Below are 10,894 nucleotides of genomic sequence, written 5' to 3' on the forward strand. Positions count from 1 at the left end.
AACAAAAATTGTATCTTCCTACAGAAGTTCTGTTTCTTTTGTAGATGCTATATAAGGAAAAACATTTCTTCTTGCTGGAGTGGGTCCAGAGAAGGCCAATGAAGCTGGTGAAGGACCTGGAGCACAAGTCTTATGAGGAATGGCTGAGAGAACTGGGGTTGTGTAGTCTGTAGGAAAGAAGGCTCAGGAGGATCTTATTGCTCTCTACAACTACCTGCAAGGAGGATGGAGCAAAGAGATGGCTGGTCTTTTCTCCCAAGTATCAAGTGATAGGACAACAGGAAACAACCTCAAGCTGTGCCTAATATCCAATCAAGTTTAGACTGGATATTAGGAAAAATTTCTTTACCAAAAGGATGATCTGGCATTAGAACAGGCTGCTCAGGGAAGTGATGGAATCACTGTCCCTGGAAGTGTTCAGAAACTTTGTAGACAAGGCCCTTAGTGACATGGTTTAGGGCCCATCCCAGGACTTGGCAGTTCTGGGGTAACAGTTGGACTGATGATCTTAAAGGTCTTTTCCAACCTAGTTGATTCCACGATTCTTCCACACACCTTGCTGTTATGCACCCAGGAAGGCCTTTGTTACAGCAATTATACTGCATAAACCACCCTGCTTTTTTCCCATGCTTTTTCATAAGCACTGCACCTCTGCTCAGCAGTGATCCTCAATTCCATCTACGGTTGTAGTTGTGGTATTGTGTTCCACCTTAGCTCTACCAGGTCTACTTGGTGTAGCAGTGTAAGTGCTGAACAGAGAACACAGCTTTTGGTCATCCGAGTTGTACTTCAATCCGGACATATGACCGTTATCAAATCTAAGCTATTTGGGTCAAACCCAAATATCAGGCTAACTTATACGTAGAGTTACATTTCCTGTTTTGGCACGTACAGCTTTTCAAAAAAGATGCAGATCAACCTGACTTGTCATTAACTGGGTTTGTCCAGTTTAATATCATGGGAGAGAAAAATGTGGTGTTGCACATCGAATAGAGTGCATGTAAGCAAAGCCTGAGCTCAAAGAAGTCTCATTGCACCTTTTACACACCAGGCAGGTGTGCTGCCTGCCTACAGCTGCTACTGCAGCTCCACCTCCATCATGGGATCCAGTGTGTCAGACTAGCATGTATCACACAGCCAGATACACAGGATCTCTTGTTGCACCTTGAGAAGTCGTGGAAAAACAAACTGTTTATCTCCTTAAGCCATTAGGGAGTCAACTACTTATTTACCACCCTAGTGGTGAAATAAGTGCTTGGGAGGTGAAAGAGACCGTGGCAGCACAGCGTGTCTTCACAAGCCTAAAGTGAAAATTATACCCACAAAAGCTGCCACTGCAATTTTGATCTTGGAGCACTCCCCAGACATCTCATGGTTAATGTTGTGGAATGTTCCAGCTGTATTTGTAGTCACGAATGTAGGATGGAAAGTCAGTCCGTAATTTTCTACCCACTGTTTATAAATGCCGTATGCTCATAATGTGGGTTTTTCTTTTTCCTTCCCATTGTCCTGTTACAGTCTAACTCAGATTGGAGAGCAGGGGTATTTTTAATGTTGTTATACCATGGGAGGAGGGATTTTGTCTTATTTATTTGGATTTTGTCTGTGCGGCTTATTTTCCAGAGTTACTTCTACAATGATGATACTTTTAACTTCAACTATGCCCAAGCCAAAGCTGCCACAGGCTGTTTTAATGAGGCTGAAGAGGTATGCATTTACTTTCTTTAAAAAACAGTGGAAACATTTCCCACATACTTTCCTCTTTCCTTCATTTTTTTTTGCTCCAGATCTTCATGTCGGTTGAAAATAAGCAGGTTGTGTAGAATATCATCTTCCCCTTCTTAGAGGAAGTGAAATTCTCAGTGAACACCATTCAGAAAAGATTATCTTGCTAATCTTGTAATGTGAGCTATACGGGAAGCCATGCTGCTTGTGGTGCATCACAAGAGTGCTTGCAGCTATCTCTAATTGATCAAAGAATGCCCTCTTAATCAGATTTCCTACACTTTGTCTGGGATCCCAGGCAGTCTTATTGTTCAGGCTGACAAGGGCATGCTGAGTAAAAGACATCAAGTAGTTAGGAGCTTCTAGGTGTCCCTAGAAAATTGTATATAAATAAATAAATAAATAAATAGATGTATGTCTTCCTCTGGGAGATGTGCAGGGAAATGAGGAAATGCTCACTATCTTATTCAGCAGCATCCAGATGCAGCTGTAAGAGATTAACGTCTACACACAGCATTTTTTGTGTCTGTGTGCACTAGAAACTTAATTACAACTAAAATATGCAAAAGCAAATAAGTATTATGAAGATGGAAGCAACATTTTTTGCAAGACCAGAAAGAAGCCAGAAAAAATCCCAACAAAACAATCATGTAGTCAAAAGTGAATCATACAGGGGGGTTTGGTTTGGGTTGGGGTTTTTTGTTTGTTTTTTTGTTTGGTTGGTTTTCCTGTCTTTTTGACTTTTTAACTCTTCAGGTTTCTCAACAATGGAGGCCCCTGTTTTTTTCTTTTTCTCTTCCCCCCTCTCCGTCCCCACACCCACTCCCTTAATTTCTGTAACTTGAAATTGCATCTGTCTTTAAGAAAAATATCCAAGACCATCATGCAAAATGGATATATATTTTGATTCACCTACCTTAAATTTAGTTAGCTTAATGAACATGTAGCTGACTCTTTCAAAACTATGCTACCAGGCTACAGTGATTCCTGAGACTTCATAAAAATGGTAATGCTGCAAGTAAGCTTTAGCTGCAGCCAGGCAACAAAGAAACACAGATCCGTAAACTGCTGTTAATCCACATTTTCCCTCTTATGTTCTTACAAATGATTCTATATAAATTTGGGCTTATAGCTGATGTATTTAAATAACAGAATTATGTAATTACATTGATTAGTCTGGCCTAAGGTGTGATGTTTGATTGTGATGATAGTCTCATAGCAAGATCACCCTCCTCCAGTGTCTCATAAACTTGTAAAATACCTCCACATATAGCACTTATTTAAAAGCTCACCTCCCTGGAAGTAATGAAATAAACCTATGATAAAGTGCTACTTACAGTGACAATGCTGCTTTCTTTTTATTTCTTTCCTCCTACCCCTTCCCCTCCTTTCACCACCGCCTCCCCTCTTCCCAACCCCTGCCCCCCCCAGCCCAAATTAGGGGATCAGCAATGTTTAGCCAATAAAAATGTCAGTAATTTGTCGAACTTCCTATTCCAGCACATATATCTGTTCTTATAAAGGTATTTGGAGTTTTGCCAGTAGCATCCTAGCATAGCTACAGATACACCTGCAGAGGGGCATAAATAGCTGTTTTCTGTGAGAAAAGCCAGAATATACTATTAAATGTATAACTTTTCCACACACATCCCTTTAGATGTAGAATGTAATAAACCGGTATTTGTACAGTAAGTTAGAAAAGACAAATGTTTTGGCTCAGAACCTTACTGAATCTGAAATGGTTGGAAATGGTTTATTGCTGACCTGGAATTCTCTCTGACATGTATGGGGAGGAAAGGCTCATATATATGTGAAACTTCTGGTATTTCAAGAAGATGCTAATGTAATTGCTTGCACTGCTTTCTAAACAAACACATTCCAAATAGCTTTTCCCACAGGCCCAGTGTTCCTTTGTGCTGTTTGTGTTGCATAGCCACCCACTGGCACTTGTTCAGAGTAGGCCGCACCCTCCTCACAGCTTGCTGTTTCGAAGCTGCAGAAGTCCCTTGATAAGCATGGCCCTTTTTGAATCCTCCACATACTTGACACAGAGAGATGAGATACCCCCACACTGCACTTGCATATCCTATCTCTTCTAGAAGCAGTCGTTCATGTGGCTTCAGCCTTAGCTGCATGTTGAAACGAGGCAGATCTGCCTTCTGTTTGTTTAAAAGTACGTGCATGGATAATCTTTTATTTTCCTTCTTCCTTCAGGTGTTCCTTTTGATCCAGAGTGAGAAGATAAAGCGTGATTTTGTTTACCTTAGCTGGCTAGCTCGCTGCTGTGAGTCACTTTACTCTCAACATTGCAGAATACAGATCCTCCTCTATTGCATCAGTCTTGGCAATCCACTTTCCTAATTGAATTTAATGTTGTAGGTGGATTCAAAACTATGAAAGTGAAACGCTGATCGCACTAGTTACAGTGTGGGTGGTTATTGCACCTTTCATACATCTAGCTTTAGTAAGCAATTACTGCTTCACTGCAATGCTGTTACAGCTCCATCAATGCAGCTTTGTCCTAACTAGTGACCCTTTTTCTTCTCAGTTGTCTACTCAATTGCTTGAGTGAAGATTTTCTGTCTCAAAAGACTGAGTTGCAACTTTTAAAATGTTCAGACTAAAACACAGAAGCATCCATACTGGGTCAGTCCCAACGGTCTGTCTACCTACAGAAGGAGCCAATGTCACTTGTTTAGGGAAGAGAAGAATCAGGCAAATTTACACAGTATTTTTCTTCCTACTGCATTACTGTTCATATTCTCCAAACTTCTGTGCCTGAGGGATGTCCTTTATAATCTCAGCATGTTTTTCTTCCAAAAACTTTTCCGTTCTTCCCTTGAACCCAGAAAACTTTTGCTATGTTTAATATCCTATAGCAAATTATATTTAGGTTTTTGAACCAGTTTTTAAAACATTGCAGAGTACACCTCCGTACAGATACAGCTATCGTGCCACATGTAAAACAGTATAGAAGTGGGCTTGTCTAATGATTCAAGACTCCATAGGTTAATTTGTTTTCCTTACAGTGCCTCAATACAAAAATGTTCTCTTATCGAAGCATTTTCAGTAATTGTACTTGGAATGTAAATATGCATGTTTTGGGACATTATGCCATATGGCAGATGTGATAAACATCTCTAAAATGATCTCTCAGGCAGGCACATCACACCCATGGGTGCCTATCTATGACTCCATTTTAGGACATGCCAGTTTATTTCCTTTTTCATTAAGCTGTGGTACCTGATTGTGTTTGAGTGCTTTATATGTGAATGTTTTATGTGAATTTTTTTGATACAAGAGCTCTCATTGAAAAGCGAATAAGTTGTTCAGTAGACAGTGTTCATTCCTGTGATTCTGTGCTATAGTAGTTCTTTGATATACATCTGGGGATGCAGAACTCTTTGAAGGTGTCACTTACTATATAAGTGGACTTAACACCATGTTATCAATTAAAAATTTTATAGCTCTTTCATAGGAGTTACTCTTTATTTTTGAGTGTGCCTTTTGCCATTCTGAATCCCTGCTGAAGTTTCTGTAGAGCTGCTGTATTCTTCTGTGTCAGTCTTAAAATTTGTTTTTTCATTCTGTGCTAGTATTCCGGCTGCTAGAATTCTTTGCAGAAACAACTGCTCAGTGATGAATGTAGTTATCTTTTTGTGGCAAGTACGTAAATCACTATTAGATCCTTCTGGATAAAGGCTGCTGTAGAAATTACAAAGGATCATAATACATTCATGTCAGAATATGATTAGGTATTGAGTCGTAAACAATCCAATGCTGAAATATTTCTAAAGGGCAAAAAGTACCAGAGATGCATCTTTTTTGGATGCAAGACATAACTGTACTATTTATATCAAATTCATCTTGATAAGGTAAAAAACCTCAGAATTAGCACAGTACTCAATTTCTCTAGACAGATGGGTTGGTATTTGGAGATTAAGACCTGGCTGTTTGCCACTGTGTATGGAATCTGGAGCTGATGAGAGAAAAACCTGATTTGATGTCTTGCTGTCTTCTAAATTAAAAGTGTCTATAAATCCTGTGATTTGGTAATACATGTTTATTGTTGATGACTGCCACCCGTTCTACCTGGAACATACGCATTAGAACAGTGGTCACAGATATAATAAGCTAAACTGTCCCTTTTTGAAGAAGCATGAGTAGTACATGTGTGACCAGCCAGCTCCTCTTTGATAAGGAGACTGATAAGACTTGAAAAAGAAAGGGATACTTAATTTTGTTTTCTTTTCTGCCAGTACTTGAATGAGTCTGGAATTACCAATATCAACCTCAGTATCAACAGAATGGGTTCTTATCTCCAGAAAATCAAGTACTAGCACTTTTTTGTGTTCAAAGACCCTAGTAGAATTTCACTATCTGAGACAGAAGATTCATATTCTTCTGTTTCTATTTGTGTATAGCAGTGGTGTTTAAATTTAAAGGCCAATGAAAAATTCTAGTCATATAGACAAATTTAAAGCCAGCACAAAATCTCAGGAATTTGGAAACATTTTTTCTAGTAAACATATAATGACAGGTTTCATTACATTTGGAGGGGCTTCGTACTCACAAACACACACCCCTTTTTGGTTTGTTATGAATCATGGGAACTGAATGTTTAGATCAAGGTAGGCATCAAGTATTAAAGACCTCGGTTTGGTGCCAATTAAAATTTTTCCATGTGTAAGAATACATAATCCTAAATCTCACCATCTAAATGGATTTCTACAGTTCATTGTCTTGCACAAAATAACTTGTCTAATGCTTTCCATTCTGTGCCTTAATCACATCTTAAATCACGAGAGTTGTGCTTACTGCTGTATCAGTGAAATACAAACTGAGATGTAAATGCTATAATTATTCCTCTTTACGTTGCTATTCTCTGATGAATTGGCTGCTGTTTCTAGTAAGGCAGAAGATAAGGACAAGTTTCCCATCCCAAAGTCATGCTCACAGGGCGAGGTATACATTTATATTAAGTAAAGAAATTTTGGAACATTTATTCCACCTGCCACTGGGTATTATATGGGGCATATTCTTTTCACAATCCCAGCTGTTTGTTGTTATTGCAGATATTGTTAATAAGAAACCACAGTTGGCCTGGAAGCTCTATCGGGAGATGGAGACGTCAGGAGATTCATTTAGCCTGTTGCAGCTCATTGCCAATGATTGTTACAAAGTGAGTCTTCTCTTTAGAACTTGGTGTATGGCATGTTAATTCAGTGATTGTACCAAAAGCCTTTTTTTTTTTTTTTTGATACTTTTCATCATTGTCATCACTAGCGAACTTTCTTTTATAACAGCGGGATATTTAATAATGTGGATGAGTTGGCAAGGTCTAGTCAGTATTTCAACCTACAGGCCTTCTTGATAAACAGCCCCCCGAATAAAACATTGATAATTTACTCCATGCTTGAGCTGTCAATAACAGTTTCTTATACTGCCATTATTGGCATAAATGACAAGAAACTTCTTAGAAAAAAAAAAAAATCTAGCATAGATTCAGCAACGAACCTTATGCTGCATTTTTTTTCCCTGGACAGTTATTTTTTCCTTAAAGCTCGTAGTGGCTTCACTCAATAGAACGCTGAATGAATGTGATGGAGCAAGGTCAACAGCATCCTGAGACTAATTGTAGCTTTATGCCCCATTGCTATGCTGATAGCTGGGACGCAGGACTTCTGGCTAATTTCTTGCTGCTTTTCATGCAAGATCTCATCTTGTCTGTATAGGGAAAAGCACATGACTTGGGGTAAAGCATTTACTGCTTTTGTGTCAGATAGAAGGACATTGAACGAGTATCTGCTTAATGGAACTAGGTCAGATGCCAGTTTGGAGAGATTGGTATTAATTTTTTATCTTTTTAAATGACACATTTGATCCTGCTTATACTCGCTATCTTTATTCCCACCTGTTTAAGTGCTTGCCAGTCACCTATGGTTAAAATCACCATTTATCTGAAGAAAATTGAATTTTCTATTCATCTGTTCATCCCGTAGTACCTGTGTTTCTCTGACTAAAGTAACTCCCACGGCCCATCCAGGATTTTTCTCAGCAGATAACGACTTCCAACCACCAAAGGATGGGAGGTTGTTCTCAGCCTACCTTCTGTGTTCTCTTATGGGAAGATGCTAGCCAGAAAGAACATTGTTCTTCAGTCTTGCCCAAGTTAAGAATACTCACAGCCATAAATAAGGTCCATGAGTTATGTTGAAGTAAAAAGTCAGTTAGTGTGGTCACTCCTTTCACACTGACTTGCCAACCAACTTGCTTCTTGTTCACATTTACAAATAGAGAACTGAAGGAAGAAATGATAAGGTACAAAGATCTTCCTAAGCTTAGGAAAATTTTGTATTACAGAGTCACTGAATCTTACTTTGTACTGTACTGCAACAGTGAAGAAAAACTTCAGTTCCAATTTAAAGCCAAAAGACATCAAATATGTCCCTGTGACATCACGAGGTCTCTGTGACCATCCTCTGTGACCTACATAAGGAAAAGTGGTTCTGTTTTAAAATGTTTGGACTAGTCGGAAGTTGATGTTTTGTCAAGGACTTCAGTATAGTCAGTATATATACAACACTGGATAGGGCACCTCATAAAAAAAGATGTTCTGTAAGCTAGTGTTACCTGTATACGATCAAAACAACAGTGCAGATCATTGCCAACTGATGAAGGCAAAATGCACATTGCTTCCGTGACTTAGTGCTGATTTCAGAAAACTGAGCTCACAATTTTTAATCCCCTTCTAAAAGATGGTCATATTGTCAGGAATGACATTTCACTTTTCTGTGCAGTTGCGTCAGTTTTACTATTCAGCCAAAGCATTTGATGTTCTGGAGAGACTGGACAGCAATACCGAATACTGGGAAGGCAAGAGAGGTGCTTGTGTGGGTGTCTTTCAAATGATCTTAGCTGGGCAAGAAGCGAAGTGAGTATTCTGTGTTGTATCTGAATTTAATTTGCTCTTTTCTTACTTCCAGTCAGCTGTACGCCAGAATCATCATCTCGGCTTTAGGTCTGCGTATCCTCTTCCAATTCTTTATTGACCTTTCAGAAAACGGACACTCTGGCCAGTGGTTCCATATGCAGTATTCAGTTTTAAGTGTATCTTCCACACAAACAGTTCTGGAATATATAGTGGAGAGTAACTGATCAGTTAATGCCATGAACTGTATGAAACCAAAATACATTAGTTGTAATACTAGGACAAGTAAAATTATAAATGTACTATATTCATGAACTGAGGGAAAAGCACCTCATTTCACGTTAATGGCATAAGAATGGAAAACGGTCCCATGATATTTTAAGGTTCACAGAACAGAACTAAGAAAACATTTACTCAGTGCTGTTGGAAGGACACAATTTGTCTAAACAATGTGAGTAGGTGTGACTGTGTTTTCACTAAAATTTGCTTTCTGAAGACACTGTACATGTCAGATCAATATACTCACTTGAAAGCTTAAGGGAAATTACCTGTGTTACTGATAATTTGCTTTCGGCCCATTTCACTGGATGGGAGAATAAGACAGAGTACTGGGGCTATATTTAAGAACTGATCCCTCATGAATATTCTGTAATGCCAGATGGCCATTCTCCCCTGGCCAAAGTTGCTGTTTCATACATGACTGGTAGGTGTGTATCTTGGCTTTTACACCCTTCTTGTATTCCCCTCTCTGCTGGAGTAATCTCATTAACTACTGCACCCTTCAAGTGTCCTTTTAGCAATTACTGCAGTAGATACAGTGAAATACACATAGGTTGCCTGTTTTTCAGTATGCATAAAAGTTCTTGCAGTAAACTAGCTGGTCAACTGGAGCTTCATACTGGTTTATCATATTGGTAATGTTCATTTCCATGTTATTTGTATTAATGTGTAAGGTGCTTTGGCAGTATTAAGCTAGATGTTTCCATACTGAAGACTAGCAAACAGCATTAAAGTCAAAACCAAAAAAAGCTTGCTTTATTCTGGGGAGCTATTTTGCAAAAGTAAAGATTTATATATGAATATACACACATGCAAGCACTAAACTCCAAACTAATTACATTTTGCTGACTTTCTTGCTTTTAATTTCTCATTGCAATAAAATACAAGGTGGGGGTTTTGTGTTCCCTGTGATCACATCTACTGTGCATTTTTACCTCTAACTGTTCTGCAGATGAATGGACCCCTCTGTCTAGGAACCATGCTTTGCAAACTAGTTTGGATATGGGTAGTTGTTTATTGTATAAGCTGGGTCTTGCCCTCATTTAAATCTTTGCTTTTCACCTTTATAGAGAGACTCTACGGGAAGTATTGCATCTTCTGAAGAGCACTGGCAATTCTCAAGTAGAATACATTGTCCGTGTCATGAAAAAGTGGGCCAAGGAGAACAGAGTCCCTGTTTAAGTCAGTGCCACAGAATGAACTGGGTCAGTTACTGCTCTGTGTGTGGCTTCAAGATGTGGGTCCTGGTTTCTTCTGTGCATTCTGGGTATCTCCTTCCTTGCAAAACTTTAAATGATTAAGCAGATTGACCCAGCTGAGCAACAGTGTAGTGGAGTGAGATTGCAAAACATGCAGCAAGTTTGGTTTGGGGTTTTTTTTGGTTGGCTGGCTTTTAAACCTTTACTGGTACTTTTTCTGTTGCATCAATCTCTATTCCTCATTCTAATTTTCAGGTTTTTAGTAGTAATTCCAACTGTCCACGAGTCAAAGTGCTCCTCAGATTTCTCCACACAAGTTACTGGACTGCTTTGTGGGCTTTTTTTCCAGCAAGCCTTCTGCCCTCTGGAGAAGACTTATTTGTTGAGTGACTGAGAATTGTTGAATGACTCTACTCAGCAAGTGATGGAACGTGCATGTAGAGAAGATGACAGTGACTACCAAAAGCGAGTACTAGGGTATCAGATAATATGTAAACACTTATGTATATTACCTGTCTGGAGTAAAATACAAACCATATTCTGAGCACTGTCCTTTTCTGGATAAATCTCAATAACTAATACGGTCATTTATTTGGCTGACTGTATTGTTCAATCTTGCTTTGAGGTTTGACACTCAAAACACTTATTCATGTTAATATAATTCATGTGAGTGATCCATTTAGTTTAGCAATCTGATGGATAAAAGAGCAGGATGTTTTGAATAATTTTCTTCAGCATTTACCACCCTCATTAGCAATAT

General features: G+C 38.8%; 1 protein-coding gene across 5 annotated transcripts in view; it reads left to right on the forward strand.

The window, feature by feature from the left end:
• The window catches only part of IFT56 (intraflagellar transport 56), a 48,264-nt gene extending 37,945 nt beyond the window's left edge, over nucleotides 1–10,319 (forward strand). For 3 of the 5 annotated variants that reach the window (XM_057430613.1, XM_057430622.1, XM_057430628.1), the window contains 5 exons: nucleotides 1,624–1,707; nucleotides 3,940–4,009; nucleotides 6,801–6,907; nucleotides 8,526–8,659; nucleotides 10,006–10,319. In XM_057430613.1, the coding sequence (XP_057286596.1) occupies nucleotides 1,624–1,707; nucleotides 3,940–4,009; nucleotides 6,801–6,907; nucleotides 8,526–8,659; nucleotides 10,006–10,117 (507 nt within the window). In that variant the 3' untranslated portion in view covers nucleotides 10,118–10,319. Of the gene's footprint in view, nucleotides 1–1,623; nucleotides 1,708–3,939; nucleotides 4,010–6,800; nucleotides 6,908–8,525; nucleotides 8,660–10,005 lie in introns of those variants that run through there. The other 2 variants (XR_008975078.1, XR_008975079.1) reach the window with 1 other exon arrangement.
• Nucleotides 10,320–10,894: the final 575 nt, after the last annotated feature.

This window comes from Pezoporus wallicus, unplaced genomic scaffold, assembly GCF_028554395.1.
Source record: "Pezoporus wallicus isolate ANWC-B61680 ecotype Strahan unplaced genomic scaffold, APGP_CSIRO_Pwel_v1 scaffold_3294, whole genome shotgun sequence".
Taxonomy (NCBI): domain Eukaryota; kingdom Metazoa; phylum Chordata; class Aves; order Psittaciformes; family Psittacidae; genus Pezoporus; species Pezoporus wallicus.